The following is a 20,829-nucleotide window of genomic DNA, read 5'->3' as shown; positions in this document are numbered from 1 at the left end:
CAGCTTCTTCTTTACAGAAATGCACAACAGAAGCAGAACCACATGTTCAAATGCAACCCTTACCAAGGCAGCAAATAAGCATATTAAAGTAACAGAGATGTAATAATTGTTATCAAAAACAGAGAGATGACTGTTTTTATGAATGTGATTTGGCGGTGGCCTCTGCCAGCTTTCTTTTTATGCTTGTTTTGAGGTGTGGCTTTTTGCATGAGCTACAGTAGTTGTGGAAAACCTAATCTGAGCTTAGGGGTGGGACAGTATTGATCTTAGATGAGACAGTTGAAAACCAAACCAACCAAGCCTTTACTCTATCAGGAAGAATCCAATAAAACTCGGGCGGGGGCTTGACTACCTTGTTTTATTAGCTTTGATGTACAGCAGTTTTTCTGTTTGGGGGGGGGGGGGGAACCAATGACTTGGCTGAACACACTTGCTTCTCTGCTCTTATTCAAATTTCTGTCTCTAGTTTTGTGACACATTCTTAATCAATGTGGCATATTTACTTGATACAACATGTTAAGGCAGATTAGGCAATTGTGTTACTGTTAAAGTAAGATTTACAGTCACAGCGACAAAGAGGCTGATTGACACAAAGGCCAGGGCAGCGTGCCAGGCAACAGATGAGCTCACTGTTGAAACAGGGATTTCCACATTTCCATGTCAGTTTGGCCAAAGTCAAAAACAAGAGCAGGGGGCACACGGGGCACTCACACACCAAATCATACACCAACATATAAGGATAGAGACACATGCCAGGCTTTGGCTTAGACAAAACAATGTATGTGATTTATCACACACACACACACACACACACACACACACACCACCTGACTGTTGTAAACAATAGTAGCCTTCACAGATATTTTTCAAATGCAGCCAGGCTTGTTCAATGTAGAATGGGTGGCAGTCACACAAAAACACCACACACACACATACACACTGCAACTCTACCTCTATATTGTCAACTGGGCTAGGCCCTCACGGTTACCATAGCAGCCTGGCCCCTCCCTCCTTCCCTGCAGGGGAGGTGTTTTGAAAGTTCACGGCGTGTTTGTGCGTGTGTGGGGTGCAGAGAGAAAGAGGCAAAGGGGCGTGGAGGCCGAGAAAAGTGCAGGAATTAGTTTACACCTCTCTCCAGTTGCAACAAGTGGCAGCAGCAGCAGCATCCGAGAGTCTGCAAAACTTTCCCGTGTGCCTCTAAGACACGCAGTCACTGCGGGACACACGACCACCCGTGAGCCATGGAAGAAGAAGCGCCCCACGCCGAGCCCAGCAGCAGCGCCTCTGGCAGCACCCACACCATCCCGCAGCCCGAGGGCAGCCCCCAGCCCGAGAGCAGCCAGCAGTCCGAGAACCCGGAGCTCCTCATCCCGAGCTTCTGCCCGGCGTCCTCCCCGCCCACCTCGTCCTCTCCGACCCCGACCGGTACCCTCTCCAGGTTCGGCTTTAAAATGCCAACCAGCCCGGGCGCGGTCGCCCCTGGGAGCCCGGTGGACCGCGGACAGGTGAGCGCAATAACGGTGGTGGCGCTGCTGGACAAGCTGGTAAACATGATGGAGGCGGTGCAGGACAACCAGCAGCGGATGGAGCAGCGGCAGGCCGACCTGGAGAACGCGGTGCAGAGCGTGCAGGGCGACGTGACCCGCTTGACCAAGAACCACCTCACCACCGCCTTAAACGTGGACAAGCTGCTGGAGCGCTCTCGCAAAACCAGCGGTCACTTGAAGGAAGTGAGGGTGCGCCTGGACAAGCAGGCGGTGCAGGTGAAGAAGCTGGAGAACAACCACAGCCACCTGCTGAAGAGGAACCACTTCAAAGTGCTCATCTTCCAGGTAAGGGAAGCACAAAGAAACACTAACGTTGTGTCCAAGACGCACAGACAGCATTCCAGCCAGAATAAACGCCCCTTTGTGCTAATTTTAAAGGTGCAGTCCCCCGAGTTTTTATATGAAGCTCGTTTTATTCACAAACTCTAAGTCCAAGTCTGTAAACGCAGCCAGACAGTTAATTTAGTTGCATGAGCTGGAATACTGCACACTCTGAAAATGTAACGCTGGTGGCGTTATAGTGACGTCAGCACGGTCCCTTCACCTGGGTTTAAAACAGTATCTGAAGCAGAGCAAAATATGGCGTTACAAACAGAGACATGATCAGGCAGGGAGACGTAGCACTAAACGCATCATGAATTCAGCAACAACAAAGATGGTTTGGAAGGAAAATGTCAAAAGGAGGGGAAAAAATCATTTTTATAACCTTTATTTTGGGGTAAAGTCGGCAGATTTCTAAGCACTATTTATCAGATTTGACAAATTTGTGGTTCCTATGCGTGCCATTTTTATGACCTGGTAATATTCCAAAATAACTGCCCAAACAAGTGTCTGGATGCATTTCAAGATGGCGGCAAAGTGGTGAGACCTGCTCCTAGAAGGAAAACGGAGGGAAAAAATGAGAACATCTTCAGTGTAACTCGAGTAACCTTTTAAATTGTTTAAAACTCAGTGTTCAATGGTTGGACTACTGCTTTAAGGTAGATGAGTGAACTTGTGTGTGTTGGCTTTATTTGCATTTACGTTTGACTGCAGTTTTGGGTGTGTTTGGTTGTGTGCACACTCGCCATGTGCCTGGTTGGCACTGACACGTGACGAGTCGTAAGTGATTTGCGACATTTTCATTTTCAGCTCTGCAAAACTTGCGGAGCAGGCTTTTAAACAAACACTGTGCACATTAAAAGAAGTCTGAGCGAAAAACCAACGCAAAATATAATCAGATTATTTATGAGTTGAGGCCCTTTCGAGTACATTTGAGTCCTGTTTGTGAGGAGAAGGGTGTGTCTGGGAACGGAGCTGCACAGGATAATAGAGGAGGGCTCAGACTCTGACTTTAAGTGGATCTGTTTACACCCCACAGTCATAATTCAGAGAGACAAGTGGTTTCTTTGGATGGATTTCCCACTTTTACTGCCATATCACACCTGTACTCAGGCAAGGAAAAAAAGTTCTCCACTTTCTGTAATTCCAGGAGATGGTTTCGAGTGAAAACTATGACTAATGGTTCTTCACCTAAACCGTCCCTCACTTATCAAGGAACATTAAAAGAACTGAAAATTGTTTTCCATACATTGTTGCGCCGACTGATGATTGCCGCGTGGCTGTGGGAGTCTTCGTGCATGGTTTTTCACGTGTGCGTGGGTACCTGTGAGCATGTGTGTACTAGTTTGTGCCCAGGTAGTGAAAAGGGGGGGGTGGTGGGAGGGGGCACTGTTGACACAGCCAGAGCCTCGGCAAGCTTTTAACCGCTGTTGTTATCTGGTTTCCCAGGTACTGAGGCTCTGTTGTTCAAACGCAGCAGGTGCCAAGATCGTTTAGTATGTATGTGCTAGAAGGGAGTGACTTGTTGCTTTGGAGATAATGAGAGTGGACAGTGCTGCTGGCTTTCGATGCACCGTCAAATTGCATGTGCTCGAGTTTCTCTCACCTAAGCAGCATATAAATGAGCACGAGTAGAGTTTCTGTTGTTATTTTGGGTTCTGCTTAAAATGTTCCTTCATTTTCCCCCCAATTTCACGTCAGGCTAAGAGGTGGAGTGTTTGCAGATGGGTGTAGAAAGACTAGGAATGACCTTAAGGGCGTGTGTGCAAAACATGTGCATTCTTGCAACTTGCCCAGTGGATGTCATGCTGATATGTTGGGTCAGGTGTATACAGCTCCAGAGCTTGTAAATGACACTCAGAGTGCCCCCAGGGGAGTGGGTAGTAAAAGAAGTTAAATGCAGCCCTTCTTCCTTCACCTGTTTTGACTCTTCCATCGCTTTACACCTCTCCTAATCTCTCTTATTTGGTACCAGTAGGTCCATATTTTCTCCATCTAGTGCTGTACTCTGTTTTTTGTCTGGTATCTTTTTATCTGCTCTGTTTCACTCCCGGTTTCTGTTTTTTAAACTAAATCCACCTTTTTTTCCCCCCTTCTCTCTCTCTGGTCAAACCACCTGTCCTGGTTCCCTGAAACTTCGCTAAAGCACATGCCACACGTCTCACGCTGCTCTTTGATATTTTGCCGCCCACACTAGAGCCAAACTTTCTTCTATTCACCTCCCTGCTCTGCAGAATTGATCCAAAACCCTGTACGTGCTAGATGAGGCGGAAACACAGAGGGCTGTTGGTTAAATGCCCTCAGTTGCACGGAGCAGGGGTCCCATACTAGCTTTGGCCGCGGTCGGTCAGAAATGGCAGCGATTTCTGCTGCATTCCTGCGCATAACGAGGACTAACGAGGTCTTAATTACTGCTGCTTGGGCTTTGTTTGTTTTGTGCATCAGTGCTTTTCCTGTCTCCGCACCGCCCTCCCATCTCCAGGCCTTTTGTTGCTGTGTGCGCACACACATGCACACACGCAAAACAGACAGAGTTCCAAGTCATCAGAGATTCCGCTGTGTACAGTGTCAAGACTGTTTTGGTAATTTCTCTTTGGAGAGGTAAAACGTTGGATCGCAGAAATTTCTTTTCCTATTATTCGTCACATAGGCGCGCTTCAAAGGCTCATTACCTGAGGGGTCTTGGAGATCTTATAGCTTATCTGAATTTGCATCTCTGTGGCACGCTACATGAAACGCGCTGTATTTGGAATTTAATTTGCTGCGACAGAAAAGTCATTTATTCTAAGTAGATCATAACGCTCCCATCTGTGTTTATTTCACTGTGGAATAGCCTTGCAACAACCACGTCAACCTCTGTGGCAAATTGAATTTGAGCGGCGTGAGGGTTTTATTTGTTCTGTCACTTTGCATGTGTGCAGAGCTTTGCTGTATATTTAGCAGCGAGAGTACAGCTGTGCTTCTTTCCTCGAAGGGATGGGAAAGGGGATGTTCGGCGATTGTCTGGGTTTGCAGGATCGCTAATCGCAGAGAGCCAGTGGGAGCAACAGAAGCCCCGTCTCTCACACCGTCACACTTACATGACCTATCAAAGAACCTTCATATCGCTCTGCGAGGAAAGACAAACAGGCTCTCAGGCCAGAATAAACACACTTACTGTGTTTTGCTGCTGTCAACTGGACAAAACGTTCATGTAGTTATATTCACTCTTTTCGCATCGGCTAGAAACCTCTTTACCACCTTTTACCATTTGATTGATTGGTTTAGAGTTTGTCATTTTCATTTTGTTTGCTTTGCTACCGGTTGATTTGGAGCCTTTATACAGCGACACAAGGTTGTGACTTAATCTCAGCTTTCCAAACAGGAAGAAAAGGTTGTTTTCTTTTGCTTTGTTATTCTCTAAAAGGGAGGAAAAACAGGTAACGTTCCAAGCCCTGCACTGTAACTGTACTGGTAGTTCAAAGAAGCTGAATGAGCAGGGTTGGAAAAAAATCAAAACGGTAGTAGTTGTAGTGCACAACTTTAAACTCTTATTCAAGTCCCAAATTGTATATTCAAGTGAACTGTGACACAACAGACAAGAAAAAACCTTCAAGCTGAACTCAGGGTGGCTCTCTTATTAGCTTTCCTTATAAAATCTGTTTTCTAACAAGAGTAATTAGATATTTGAGTGCAACTGGAGTACGTATTGTGTATGTTCACAGTATTTTTACAGGTTGGAGCAGGAAGCTGTCTGCAGGCTACAGTCGAGGTTTGTTGTATGTCTCCCTCTTTGACGTGGTCGATCTCACCACGTTATGGCTGAAAGCCGTGCTAGCTGTTTCAGTGCATTCAGACCTGCTGTGCATACATGCCGCAGATGTTGAATACAGCAAAGGTGTAGTTAAAGTGAGTAACTAGTTACGTTACTTTATGCAGCCATGGGTAAAGACAAAATCATCTACAGTGCAGGGAAAGGAGGTTGAAGTAATATTTGGCTTTCTTAGCAACTAATAGTGTAAGTTCAGAACTTTTTGTCAGATTGAAGATGGAACCGCAAATGTTCAGTCACAAGATGAGTTCACATCTCGGAAGATCCAAGTGATGACATTTTTTGTCCTTTTAGTTTTATTAAGGCCTCAGTCAGGTAGCCCTGTAGACCCCCGTCACACCCCGGGCACAAGTGTATTCTCTGATCGTTTGCCGATTGGTCACAAAGAATGTGCTGGACCTTGTGCTACAACCGACGTGCAACTTTTACTTTGAAGACAAATGTTGTTACTTTTTCACATTTCAGTTTTAGTGCCTCTTACCAAGTAGTTTGAGTGTTTGCAGATAAATAAGCTTCTTCCATGCAAACTACTGACCACCACACCACTCTGCTTGCAACCCACCAATGCAGCACCATACACCTCTTTGCAACCAGTTTCATGCTAGTAACTACTAGCAACCACTCGCATTCCCTAGGAACAGGTGGTTGCCAGATGATCATCAGCACATCTGTAGGCCTTTGTGACTGAGGCCTAAAGTTAACCATTTGCAAACCTGCATTAATGTTTTATTCTGAATCGTACTTGGTTGAGGAATGGGGCTTAAATAGCTGTTGGATGTATTGCGTCCATTGTTTGGCTTAGTTCTCAACCAGTTTTCCGGTTTATCCTTTAACTGTACTTTTTTTAATATTAAACCCAACACAATGACTCTGTATGGCTGATTAGTATAACTATCATGAGTTTTGCTGAATAATTATGGTTAATTATTGTAATTACATACACACGTTTCTTGTGCTTTCATAGAATCACTTTAATAAAAAGGCTCGTCAGAAGCTCACTAATACTGAGGATTGTGCTTCTTTGCTTGGCTCACCAGCAGAATATCTGAAGCTATTTACGGAGATGATGGCTGTAATCTAATGTTACATAATACACAAGTAACTATACAATACATCTTCTCCAAATTGCTCCATTAGTGACTTTATTAGTAATGTTATACATGTACAATGATGATAAAGGGCAATAAAGAGCTATTCTGTTCTATTGTATAATACATGCTCATACTCAACAGTAAGCGAGTAACACTGCAACTCAAGCTGAGCACAAGTTTAATTTAAAATCAAAGTCTTATTTTCCCATTTCTTTAAGCAACAGGTGGGTGTGGTGGCTTTGCAGTTGTGGAAAAGTTACTTTAAACAGAACTGATTTTAAATGTGACTGACAGATAAGATCTGTTATCATGTTCCAGTTCAACAGATAGGAAATGGATTAATAAAGCTCATGACTCAAATTACATGTGTGCGTTTTTTTGCCTCTTACGAATCAACATGTGATAATGCATTTTGCACAAAATGTAGATTTTTGGCTACATTTGGCTGTAAATTGAATTAGACCACATGTACAATGCTGACATTTCTAGATAGGAATCATGTGATCACGAGTATGACTTGTGTCCTCTACAGTGAGATTTTTTTTTTCTGTTAGGAATATTTTTAGAAAGTGCTGTTTGAAGCAAGACTCTAAAGAGTAAAACTGGTCTCAGTGATAATAGTCTCAAATGGGTGTGCAGCCTTTAAGGCGTGCTTTCTAGTTGAATAATGAACTATGTTTACAGCATGGGTTCTCGCTTTGTTATCATTCTTTCTTTTCCTTTGGGGTTCATTCCTCAGATAATCCTCTGGCTTTTTCCTGACAGCAAAAAATAAAAATGGCAGAACTGCGAGTAAGGGATAAATATAGAGTGAAAAATGATAGGAAGTCAGAAAAAAAGGCAAAGTGAATACGTGGCCTGCAATTGTCAGTTAATGATAGTATAAGAACGAGTGTGGAGATTATACAGAAGTTTGTAAATGAGCAAACCCCATGCATCAGAATGGGGATCTATTACCTTAAGTGCTTACTTTTATTCCTGATGTAACATTCAGGTTTGACGAGTCGGCTCAACAGTTTCAGCCCCTGAGGCAAAGGCAAGTTTGCAACCGCAGAATGTTTGAGTAAAATAGCATCTGTAACAGCTTTAATAACGCAGAAAAGAGGTGGTAACATTAGAGCCTGGATGGGTATCTGCAACTGACTGATACTGTATGACTGATAATCTGGTCTGACTGTTTAATTTATGATATTTTTGCAGTAAAGTCATGCTTGCAGACATACAACAAAGGTAGTAGTCTCTCAGTGTATTGCATGATGCAATGCACGTCTTTATTTGGGAAGCGCCGGGAGCATTTTTCATGATATCTCAGATTATTAATAAGGTAATGAAGCTCAGTGTTTCCACCACCGTGGATTTAGAAGGGTGCCCCATCTTCCCAATTGGACATCCCTCCAGGAAACTGAAGGCAAAAAAGTGGATTGTGTGCACTTCTTGAATTTCTGTGCGGTGTACAGTTTCACTAGTTTTTGTGCTCTTGGTTTCAGTGTGTATATGTCAGTTTCATGATATGCTCTGTTACAAGATGCCCATCACCTTCTATCATGTCCATGTAGAGCAAAGGAGAGACCACTGAAGTGAGGAGGAAGTTACTGGAGTTGAAACTGCCTTATAATCTCACTGCTAGTGCAGCAAAAGCTTCTCAGCAACTGCTGATCAGTGTAAAACATGGAAAGACTGAAGCTCTTCTACTTAATCGAATTAAAAGGGAGGGGGAAAAAACTAAATACAAAAGAAACGGAACATTTTGGTTTGTTAATAATGTGCACTTATTTAATTTATATGGCTGGCTGCCAAAGCTGCCACTTGTGTCCTCTGCTCTCTGTTTCACAATGTGTGTAAAGCCCCACCCTGCCCACACATTGAACTAAGTACAGACTAAGGGTAATGCCACCTTTTTGACAGGTTTTGACATGTCACTATATGTCAGCAAAAACGTGTGTGTGATGACATTACTGTAGATTTATTTATTTTTTCCAAGAGTAGCTTTGCTTCCATTGCAAATCCAATAATTGAGTTCAGGAAAGCGCTTGTAGCGTTATTCCTAGTAGGCCTTTGAGGGGTAAAGAGTCGTTTGCCGTTTCTGACTTTTGTGATCTGTCTAATCCCTTCTTTTAGGCCTCTACATTCATGCCCGGAAGAGAGACAACAATAACTATTTTGTTCTCATTCCTCTGCTCTTAAACGGAATGTGAAAATTTGACATGTTAGCATTCCTGTCTGTACTGCGGACACATGTGCCCTTTAACCTTTGTATGGAGTAAACATTGTGACAAATAGAGAGCCTTATCAAAAATGCTCCCACAGCCCTTATCAAACAATGGTTTTGATACACACGCACACAATGAGCTTTGTGTGAAGAAGGATCTTGAGAGATTCGAACAAAAAAGCAAAGGGGGGTTAACACAAGAGTGCAAACTAGTGAAGATATTATTTAGCACTCTGCATCATTCTCTGTTGGGTAGATTGTGCTAAACTTTGGGATCTGGTTGATACAGAGGAAGTACAATAAGCGACAAGGCTCCAGAGATCAAGTCAATAATGGGTTTGTATAATGGATACGAGGCCATAGGTGAATTAATTAGGACTGGAGAGCTTATGTGACAGAATATGAAGCGCATCAGCAGCCAAAGTGCACTCACGGTTGTCCTGTAAATAATAGGTTGTGTCAACAGGTTTCCTCAACATCATCATTTATGTCAACAGCAATAATGGCAGCTTCTCTAGACTGCCACAGCTTCCATTCTGCCAGCACGTAAGCATGATATCGTGGCTCAATTGGTTATTGTATTGTGCAATTACACAAGCTCGCTGTTTTCTTTTGGTGAGGCAGATATGGGAGGGGTGCAAATGCAAAAGAATGCTCCGAGTTGTTTGCAAAGCTCTGTGGGTATTACGCCAAGGGGCAGGATTCAAAATTGGAGCAAAGTCGTTGATGAGATTTTTTTTTCTTCTGTTTTTATGATCATGTTTGTCATAATTGATACATATTTGGAATGACGGGCTACAATACAGTCCTTGTTTCTACATTCAGAAGTGAATGTGTAGAGCACAGTGGTATTTTATCAGGTCTCTTGGTAAAATTACAGTCAGAATAGTAGAATTCAATTTCCTTTTCTTCATTTCCTTCCTGTGTCCACAGATGGCTCTTCATTCACACTGGGTTGGAGGGTAGACGGGATGTGAGGTTTTGGAAAAAGCTGGGTAGGGGTGAAAGTAACTGCAAATGTGCGCAATCATGTGAGTTCCAGGTGGACTTGACACTGCTATTGTTCTGGGAATCGACGAGCGTGGCTGTGGTGTAATGGACAGTGGTATTGTACAGATGGTGAGGATTGGCAAATTTTGAAACAGTGGGAAGATGGAAATCTTTCACAACTTTGTATTTGACCTTTTGTTTTGACTGTCGAAAAAGGGGGTAAAAAATCTCTGTATCTGGAGCTGTCCATTCTGTGCGAGCAGCACAGAGTCATTCCGCTCTCTCGTCTGTTTATTCTTTTTAAAATAAACTTCCAGATTTCCTCATTCTAAAATTACAAGAGTAACAGAGATTTCTGTGTGAGTGGTGGTGATGCTGTGCCCTCTCATTGCTGCTGTTCCCAGGAGGCCACCTGACTAACTATACCAGCACACCTGCTCCAGCCTCACCTGGTGGAACCCCGTTCAGCTGAAGAGCCAGAAAAACACACATTTAATTGCTGTGTGCTTTGGTGTCCTGATTATTTTCTTTCCGTGAGCTATTAATGGTGAAGTTTGCCAATAAGTTCTAAACAGAAACTCCAGTTGAGGTTCATGTGAATGTCGAGAAAGCCAAAGACTGGATTTGTCCTCTGAGGTCCATCCTGTGCTTTCTGAATATGTGAACGGATGTTTGTATTCACGTGCACGCATATGTAAACTAAGAGGAGAGAAGAGATACAAAAGAAACAGTATAGGATGTCATGGTGCATGCGGTGTAAACATGAAGTCACTCATCCAGTAATGCGAGCCCAGTTCACTTCTTTCACTCAGTTGCAACTCTGCCTTTCCCCACCCTGATCTCTTTATCTGAGTACAGCAAGTGACTCTTGAAGCTTAGCAACATGTTGCATGCTTGCAATTAGATTGTAACTCTACCCTCCAACTTGTCCTGTCACCATTGCTACTTTTGTTAAAAAACATGTCCCAGGAAAAACCGTATTGTTTGGTAGCATGGGTGACATGTTAATGAATTAATACAACCTTTCAAAGAGCAGTGAATTATCAAACATTGCATATAGAGGGCCTCTGTGGATGCCTGTTCAGTTGTCTCTGGTGGTGAATTAAGAGTTGAATTAAGAAAAACTCCTTCTAATCCACTCCTTGATAACAAAATGTATTGAGTCCTGCTTTTTGACTGGGCAGTTAAAACCTAGCTGCCTTGATAGAGGTAACAAAGACAAAATCAAAATGATGTTTCTTCTTTCATTTGGCTCTAATGCAAAACAGCAGAGATGTGGAGAGCTCTGAACCCAATCTTTTCAACTTTCTGAGTAGAAATAGGCAGCTGACAGAGGGAGGGGAAGAAACATGAGCTTTAGGTACTGGTAATGTGTTATCTTCACTGCACCTACTTTGATGTCTCTTCAGCTTCTCTAGGACTTGAGGTTGACTTCAATAGTGAGTCAACATGCTTACCTTACTTACTTACCCTTGGCATTTAACCCTGTTTGTGCTATTGGTGCCCTTTGACATATTTTAATGTAATCAGGGAGTCTGTGCTTCAGTTTTGTTGACTGACGTGCAGAATTTTATTCTTAATCTACTACTAGTTTTAAGTCTAGGCTGCACTAATAATAGTGTAAATCTGTAAATACAGAGTCATTAAAACAATCGATGACATAATGGATAATTCTGTCTTTAGCTCATCTAGCCAAAATACCAATGAGCTCATGTCATAGCAAAGTATCTAGTAATCTGTCCACAGTTCACAAGAATATCTATTCTTTCTACACTTGTACAAAGTGATCACCTAATGGATCATCCAAAATGTGCCCAAGGTCACAGTTGTTGTTTTATAGGCAATATTCTGTGAATTACTATGGTGTGTGGTGTTCATGTCTGTGGAGGAGCTGTCTGAAAACAAGACTGAAAGGAAGGAGGGGAAAAAACATAAGCAGTGTGGGAAGGTATGAGAGAAAAACGTGTCTCGGCATGTTCTTTTCCCGTTCATCCCGCGTAGGCGCGGCCCCAAGTCGTAGAAGGGTGGTGAAAATCCTGTAGTGCATTGTGGCATCGTGTAGGCTAAAAGGCTGCTCGTAATTTGACATAAACAAATGTGTGGTCAACAATACGAAGAAAAAAATGTGTTCATGTGCATATATTCAGTCAATGAAATAATTATCTTGACAGGCCTACATGCAACAGTTACATGGGCTCTTGAACTACATTATATAATTATTAGTACAAGATATCTTTGAAGTGTGTGCCCTGTAATGTACAGTAAACCGCCTGTCACACTAAATTAACTTTGTTTTGTGGTTGCTTCCAAATATATTTTAATTATAATGGTTGGCGTCCTACATGGCTGCACACAAACACTCAAACACACATGCTGTATCGCATTCTCGGGGGCTAATGAGCGATTGCTTAGATGGTGCATTAATTAAGAGGGTTCCCAAGAGCCCTGTACCAGAATGCAAGGTCCACACACACACAGGACACTCATGGGTCAAATGGTATTTAGGGAAATTTTGTTTGTTGCTTGCTTGCTAACACTGTTGGGAGCTAATCTGAGGGCAAGCTAATATCACACTATTTTAATATACTTGGGCAGCCAAACAAACCAAAGTTATATCTCAAATTTCATCTCTGGTAGCTCTTATGAGGTACTTCATTACATACATCCATTAATCTGCATTTGAATGCTGGTGTCTAATAAGCGAGTCACATGGCAGCAACTTGGCTCCTGTAGACATGGTCAAGATGACCTGATGAAATTCAGACTGAACAGAATGGGGAAAGAGAGATGATTTTAATCACGTTAAATGCGCCATGGTTATTGTTTGCTCTGAGTATTTCAGAAACTGCTGATTTGCTGGGATTTTCTCATACACCCATCTGCAGAATTTCTGGAGACTGGTCCAAAAAGACAAAGATTTCACTGAGCTTCTCTGAGCAAAATGCTTTGTTGATGTCAGACTTAAGAAGAGAGTGTCCAAGCTGCTTTGAGCTGATAGGAAGGCAGCAGTAACTCAAAACAACCATTCACTACAACCAAGGTATGCGGACGAGGATCTCTAAACGCGCAACACGTCAAATCTTGAAGCAGATGGGCTACAACGACAGAAAACCACACTAGATGCAGACTAGAGGCTACAGTTTGCACGAGCTCACCAAAACTGGACAACAGAAGATTGTAAAAACATTGCCTGGTCTGATTAGTCTTGATTTCTGCTGCGACATTCAGATGGTAAGGTCAGGCCTCTTAGTACAAACTGATCATCTAAATGCCACAGGCTGTTGCTGACTTGAGGAATCTCTGAGGAATGTTTCAGCACCTTGTTGAATCTGTGCCAAAAAGATTTGAGGCGGTTTTAAAAGGAGGTCCAACCCAGTGCTAGTGGTGCAAGTAAAGAAGTGGCTAGTGAGTGTAAATCCACCCAACTTTCTGCTTTTATTCCCATCTATATTCACAAAGTTTTCTAAATAACATGTAGGGCCTAAAATGTAGATGGTAGTTTCTGATTCACGAAGTAATAAAAAGATCCTTTCTTTAAAAGCTACTTCACCCTTATGTGCTGACAAATTGTCCCACAAATCCCAGGTTAAAATTATTACATTAGAAGCACTACAAGCATGTTTATAGCCTGGCACAAACACTGGATTGTCCTCCATAGGTAGTTTACCCCTTCATAACAACTTTAGTTGTTTTAGATTAAGCAGTCGCACTGGTTACCCTGTTGTTCTCTATAGAGAGTCCCATAAATATAGCGCAATGTACATCTCTTGGATTTAAAGCCATCTCCATACATTTTGAGCAATGCATGTCTCAGTTAATAACAGTGTTACTGAACAAACTCTTGTAGATTTAGTCACAGGTGGGCTCAGAACTCAGTCTCTGTGTTTAATTTGCCTCCCACACACACTTCAGCACCCACACTGATTACCCCAAACATGTTTGAGCCAAATCACAAAGTCTGTGACGTGCCCAGACTGGTGCAGAGGTGTCAAGATTGAATCTTTAGAAACCTTAACTGCACAGAACAATCAGGGAAGATTAGTGTTTATTACCAGGAAATGCTCCACTGGGGGTCAGGAGAGGCCATATTGGCTCTGATTTTTTTGCTAATCACAGCTGGTCAGATTTTAGATGGGTGCTTAACCCTTAAGAAATCTCATACATCATGCTGATTAAAACTGCCCAACTCAATCTGAAGTGTACACACACGAACAGAGGAGATAAGCACAAAGCCTGGAGCACCATCATCTTCCTAGAAGTGAGATTTCTGGCATTTCTCTGTAATCTCTAATGTGTTTGGTTTTTTTTTTTTTTTTTTTTTTTTTTTTTTAAGCTGTCACCCTCAGAGCTCCTGGCTATTCTGATTTGTGTCTGCATGAACATGTTTCTGTGGCGGTCCTGCAGTGTCAGACCAGCACCAAAATAGGGCATTCAGATTCTGCCCATTCACGAACAACAATGAAGTGCCACAGAGAACAAAACTGAAAGGGAGAGATTACAGTTAAACCAACTGAGAGGCAGCGGGTAACCAGAGCTGTTCCCCAAGGTGCCACTCTTTGTCTTTTTTTTGGGGGGATTTCAAGCCCAAAATCCAGAGTGCATCACAGTTCCCAATTTGTAGGACAGATGGCAACCCTCATTTGTTTTTGAGGGCACTTTTGGGCTGATATTGTTTTTTAAAGAAACGTTTTGGGTTGCATTGAAAGAATTCTTCTATTAAAATGTAATTTTTAAAATTACAGCATTACATATCGATAAGTAACTGGTTAGTTGCGTGATGAAAAGTAAACACCCAAGTGCATTTTTCTTGCACAGGTTGGTTACACAGCCAGCAGGTTATCTACTCTACTGTATATTTAACTCTGAGTCTACTGACTTTACCCCATTGCATAGTAAGTTGATATTTGTAGCATTTTCTGCACCACATAACCAGCGTCAAGCTTGTTATTTTCCTCAGTGACACCTTACTTGCAAATAATTACTAGCATTTAAAAAGTAACCATAACTATTATGTAGAATAACAGTGTTTTGTGAAGGGTTACACCTAACACTGGTTGGTGGTGAATAAAGACTTTCTACATTCTCAGATCATGATTTCTTTGAGATTTTGTATTTCTTAGAAACATCCCAGAAAGAAATTTCATGAGGTGTAATTTCTTTAGAAATTGCCATATGATTTCTGGAAGCTGTTGTAACTGGCTTGCACTTCTGAAATGAATCTGCTTTATCAACTTTACTCTGTCTATATTGCATTTTATATTCTGAAGCTGTAAAACATGCATTGTTCTTTTCCTTCACCTTAAAAAATGTGTCCCTGGGTTTTCTGGGTGTTGTGCTTTATATAACATGCTGACAGATTTATTGGCTTGGCACACCTCAACTGCGAATCACAGCTGCATGTTTCAGATGAAGCTGGAGATATCAGGCATCTGCAAGGTGGTTAAAAACAGGAGGGCATTACTTACCATTTCACAAAAGCTTTACATAAGTTGTAGTTTAGGTGCTCGGAAAAGCTACGGCAGCAGAACATAGCCTGTCTTCATTTTTTCGGAATGTACAGTTCAGGTGAACACTGCTATATCGTTGACCGGCCGCTATCTGCCTATTCCTAAAGAAGTTGTCATCTACCGATGACAGAGATTGATGCTTATCTGCTATGGCATGACAGATAAACAGCTGAAAGAATTCACTAAGGCTTCATGAAATTCACTTTCCTTCCCACAAAGGATGCAATAAATGACAGCAGAGCATGAATACGTTTAGAAATGGGCCATATACATTTTAAACATTGGGAAATTACGAGCATGCGGCAAATGGTGTGTTTTGGAGTATTTCAGATTTCATGTCACCCAGTTTGGTTGAGTTTGTGCAGAAGATCAAACGAATTCAGAAATGACATTGAAAATGTGAGGATGTTTTCTTGCAAATAAAGAGTTAAATCTTTTGCATACAAACACTGCAATCACAGTAATTTATATTGTTGCAACTGATTGGGCTTTTTAATTAAGGCAAAATTTATTTATATCATGACTCATTTTATAATTATTATCATTTTGCATCTTTTTTATGCATCAACAAAAGGGCTACAGAATTGTACAGAATGGGGCACGTTTTAGGCATTTCAAAGACCTTGTTGTTGGCCTTGTTCCAGTGTGGTTGGCCCAGTCCACTCCAAGAAAGATGCATGGTGGCATTCAACAACAAACCATCCTGATGCTTTAAGCGTTCTCATAATACCCAAGAGCTACTATGCATTCTTTAAAGTGTAGTCATATTTGAATGAAGACTCTTTCTTACGTGCAAGATGCAAAGAAAAAGCTAGTGGTTTCGTTTTTTATGATAATATGAGTGGTATTTGGCAGTGGGCAATGTTCAAGAAGCTCAGAAGAGGAACTGCAACACAAATACTTGACTGACAGTCTTGTCTTTTTATTGAGTCACCCTAGTTGCAATAAAAAAAGATTTGTCAAGGTCTCCTCGGGCCCTTTTTTTTTTTTTTTTTTTCTTTCTTTCTTTCTTTCTTTTGGAAAAGAAATGACCAAAACCGACAAAGACTAGAAAGAGATCTTTATTGTATTTAATATTGTAAGTTTTTTTTTTTTTTTTCTAGCCAGAGTTTTATTTTTGGCTTAGTTCAGCTTTACTTTTAGTCAGCTATAAAGGTTAATGGCACCTTTACTGGTTATTATAACTGATATATGTAGATGTTAAAGATCTCAAAAATGTGCTCCTCCACTATTGATCTGTGACCTCACATTACAGTGACAGATTTCCCACAAAGTTCACATATTCAAAGAAATCGATCAACTTAATGTACACGTAATTGCGTCCTTTGAGCAGAACGTGGGAGGGGCTTCATGTGGCTGAAATTACCATATAAGGAACATCCACTCTGACATCATACAGATTGAGGAGCAGAAAAGGGTGTCTTAAAATATGTTCAGAACACTCTGAAACCTGAGGGTTTGGCTCAGAGGGGGTGTGTGTGTGTGTGTGTGTGTGTGTGTGTCACAAAATAAAGAAAAGCACTCAAAACCATAATGGGTCTGCTTCAAGAAATTATAGAAGTTAATTTAGTCAGTCAGCTCATACATCATGTGTTATGGACTGTAAAGCATTAAAATGCATTTCAAACTTCACACTGTGCTACATTAAATTAGCTCAAAGATGAGAATACAGTGGCGATATTTAGGCTCTTCCAGGGAGGGTTTGTTTATGAGCATTTCAAATGTGTAGTGGGGTATGTCAACCACTGAAGCTTCACCTTCACTCTGCACTCACTCCTGGGTGTGAAAGGATAGGGGCAGGGGTTGGGGGGCACTGAGGCTCATAAATCCCCAGTGGAGGAGAACATTGGCTGTGTATGTGTGTGATAGCATGTTTGTGCACAGATGGGTGGGGACGAAGTCAAACGGAGGCGGGGGAGCTCATAGAAAAAGAGAGTTGAACAAAATGAATGTCTGCATATGGAAACGATTGCTTCTTATTTTACCGGGTTAGTGGTTATCGGTATGTTTATGGATGGGGAGGTCGGCGGTATAAAAGACAGTATGAAGTGTTTGACTGCTGCAAAGAAACAGGTGGAATTCCTCAGGCACCTTGAGGAGAAAATCTGGGAGGCATGCAGAGACTCGTTTCTTCAGTCCTCAGCAGGCTGAGAATATTAAACACAGACGTCAGTTTCCGATGAATCAGAAACAACTGTGCTTAACCAAAAAGTACACAGTAATGTGTGCTTGAAAGTGCAGTTTGAAGCACACCTTCTGTACTTAAATTGTCAGGATGTAGACTGTGGTAGCAATCATCAGTAGATTTAAGTATAAACCAGCCATAGCCAATCCAGACAGCATTAGCGCATTGCTTGTCAGACTTGCCCTTGTTCATAGTTTTCTTTTACTCATCAAAATGATTGCCCTCTTGATAAACTTCTTTCTATCCTTCTGTTTCTCCACCAGGAAGACAATGAGATCCCTACCACTGTGTCAGTCAAGGACTCCCTCAAGACCCCACAACCAAGCCAGTATGATGCAGAATCCACCCGGCCTGCTCCATCTGTTACAGGCTCCACTGATGGCATCCATACCCAAGATGAGGTCCTCCAGAGCGTTAACCTGTCCTCCGACGATGAGCTTCCAACACACGAGGAACAAGATAGTCTGGATTGTGAAGGTTTAGGGGCCACTTCCGTATTTTATGAGAGAAGGTCTGACAGGTTCAAACGGTCCAGCCTGAAAAAGGTCGACAGCCTCAAGAAGGCCTTCTCACGCCAGAGCATCGAAAAAAAGATGAGCCAGATCACCACCAAGATTGTGCCACCAGAGAAACGTGAGAAGATCAAGAAGAGCTTCACCCCTAACCACCCCAAGAGCCCAACTGCCAAGAGCTCCTCTTTTAAGGTGTCTCCCATGACCTTCAATGTCAAGAAGGTCAGAGACGGGGAGTCTCCTTCACAAGATGTGCCCAAGTCTATAGGAGGAGCCCACGTAGAGATTCCTCCTTTGGGAAGCATGGATGCCAAGCTCAACCGGGCAGAAGTGCATACCCATGAGGGGGTTGTGGAGGAGATGCTAAGCCCTTCCAGCCCAGAAAGCTTGAAGGCAGAGTTCAATGGAAAAGCATCAAGTGAGATTAATGGTGATCATGTTGCTGGTCTGGCACTTCCAGAGCAAGATGATCTTGGTGTGGATGATGAAGAGGATGAAGAAGAAGAAGAAGAAAAAAAAGAGGAACAGAAAACTCCTGTTGAGACGGCAGCAGATACCCAGATTACCGCAGCGGCAGTTGCTCTGGAGCAAGTTTCTTAATCTGATTGAATTTTGATCACAAGCTCTAGTTGCCCGTTTATTCTTTTCTTTCTCCGATTGCTGAGCACACAGCAGGCACAAATTATCCCTCCACCGCAAACTGTCTCATGTTCTCGTCTTTAGCACCTATTTACACTAGAAATGTCCTCTCGACCTCTCGAGGTAGTCCACCCCCAAACCTTTCCCACAACACTACCTTTAATTATCACCAGAAAAGTCTAAAAACCCTGATGTGGTCAGCAACCCCGGACAGTACTTGTTGTGAAGAGTTCAGATTGAAGCTTCTAGTGCAACTGCTCCATGAACTCTGTAGTTAAGTTGTCCAAATAAGGCAACGTTGCAGAATTTACTCTCTTCAGCTGGTGCCTACCACTTCAATAGGTGCACATCTCCTGGGCACGGGACCAAATACCTCCCTCCTGCTGTGTTTGTCTGCTCCTGGCCCGCTCTTCCTCACTGACAGATAGCTTCTTTTGTTCTTTGTGTTTTTGTGAAAAATAGTAAATCTTTGCCAACCGTGGTTCTGCCCACAGCCTGGTGAGGCAGTGTGTTGCCAGGTTGTGCAATAGTTGGAATGGGACTTTTCAGCATTTTTTTAGTGAAAAGGTCTTGGGGTGGGTTTTTTTTTTGTTTGTTTTGTTTTTTTTAAGTAGTGGACTAGAGCTTGTTCACTGAAATCTTAGGCCTATGCTGACCTGATGTAGACTAACAGGTGGTTGTGTCTTGCCTCTTGTCCTTCACTTCGGGTTTTACGCATTGCATATAGTCCCATAGTGAGATCCACTTTCGTCATTCCTAACAATTTAAACATTGACTATCTGAAACACTATTTGAATTACATACTGCTGCCATTTGACTTCTAACAATTATCTGTTGCATCACATAGAAATGAAATGTAATAGATACATTTTAAAACCCTCAGAACATCCTTAAAAAATTGTGGTTATTATGGTTGAATTAAGTTTGAGTTCAGTCACGCTGATGCAAATAAAGCATACGACTGCAGTATAGAAGCTGCTTGAAATGTAGAAGACATCGTTTTAATACTGAGATACTAAGTGTCTCTTTTGGAGAAATGATTATATTTTTCTATGTGAGGCACACTGCTATGCGATAACTGCCTTCAGTACATAAATTAAATGTATCTGTGAGATTTCTGTCATTATGTGATACTTGGGTGATTCTAAAGTGTTTGTCTTGAAGGCGTTCCTAACTTTCATGGTGAAATGTTTACTGGGATTCATATGTTTAAAATGTAAACACTGTTTCATCACTAAAGCCCGTCTGTCTTGTTGCTGCACAGACATTCACCTGCAGTGTCTTTATCATGCACCAGCTGGTATAAGGAACTGCTCCCCAGTAGGCTTGGATTACTATGCTTTTTGTATATAAGAGTGATAGTAAACCATGCCGGAAATTCCGTGGAGTTTTTAATTTTTTGAAATTAACTCCATGAGACATTTTAAAGGAGGTGCAAACATCAACTTTGTGTTTGAAAGTCATTCCTTCAAGTTCCTGTAAAGTGACCCTTCTCTTGTTGCTCTTCCTTGGAGCTTTTCCCAAGCTGTCCAATGCCATGACTTCCTAAAAATAATTTAGCAAGCCCAACCAAGTGCAGTGGATCCAGAGAGGTCACAGAAGTGGATAAAGGCAGAAGGCAGCATTCCTAGGTTTGACGGATGACTCTTTCTCAGCCCATTTTTCATGCCCTTGGCCTCCTTATTGGGAGTGCAGAGAGAGGAACAGCGTACGTGGAGCCACAGGTATTATGCCCCGGCAGAGGCTCCTGGGCATGAGCTCATAGTGGAGGGCGAGGTGAGATGTCTAGGATAGAACTTGAGCTGTTGGGAAAGATGCTAAAGTTGCCTTTGAGCAACAGTATGTGCATCTTAGTAGGATTGTGTTTAAACTGTGGGAACCAGATGTGTTACACTGCTTCTGATTGAAGTGAGTAATAATGCTTTAGTCTTAAGTCAAAAAATAAAATCTAAACTATACATTAAAGATCAATTTATTAAAAGTGTGGACACATTCCTAATTATAATAATAGTTGAGT

At 42.1% G+C, this 20,829-nt stretch overlaps 1 protein-coding gene across 1 annotated transcript; it reads left to right on the top strand.

The window, feature by feature from the left end:
- The first annotated feature begins 1,158 nt into the window (after positions 1-1,158).
- On the top strand, positions 1,159-19,745 carry cavin2a (caveolae associated protein 2a). Its single transcript, XM_085374549.1, has 2 exons — positions 1,159-1,832; positions 17,925-19,745. The coding sequence occupies exons 1-2, from the start codon at positions 1,242-1,244 to the stop codon at positions 18,771-18,773; spliced, it is 1,440 nt and encodes a 479-aa protein (XP_085230675.1). The 5' UTR covers positions 1,159-1,241; the 3' UTR covers positions 18,774-19,745.
- The last annotated feature ends 1,084 nt before the right edge of the window (positions 19,746-20,829 follow it).

This window comes from Diplotaxodon limnothrissa, linkage group LG16, assembly GCF_057381915.1.
Source record: "Diplotaxodon limnothrissa isolate DT_005_m linkage group LG16, D_limnothrissa_male_GT1.1, whole genome shotgun sequence".
Lineage (NCBI taxonomy): Eukaryota > Metazoa > Chordata > Actinopteri > Cichliformes > Cichlidae > Diplotaxodon > Diplotaxodon limnothrissa.
The sequence above is the reverse complement of the archived record's forward strand: the minus strand, read 5'-3'. Positions and strand labels throughout refer to the sequence as shown.

Excerpts from the sequence above, each read along its gene's own strand:
- cavin2a (XM_085374549.1), top strand. The coding sequence starts at position 1,242 with ATGGAAGAAGAAGCGCCCCACGCCGAGCCCAGCAGCAGCGCCTCTGGC. Across the intron at positions 1,833-17,924 it reads TCAAAGTGCTCATCTTCCAG|GAAGACAATGAGATCCCTAC; the intron begins GTAAGGGAAGCA and ends TTTCTCCACCAG.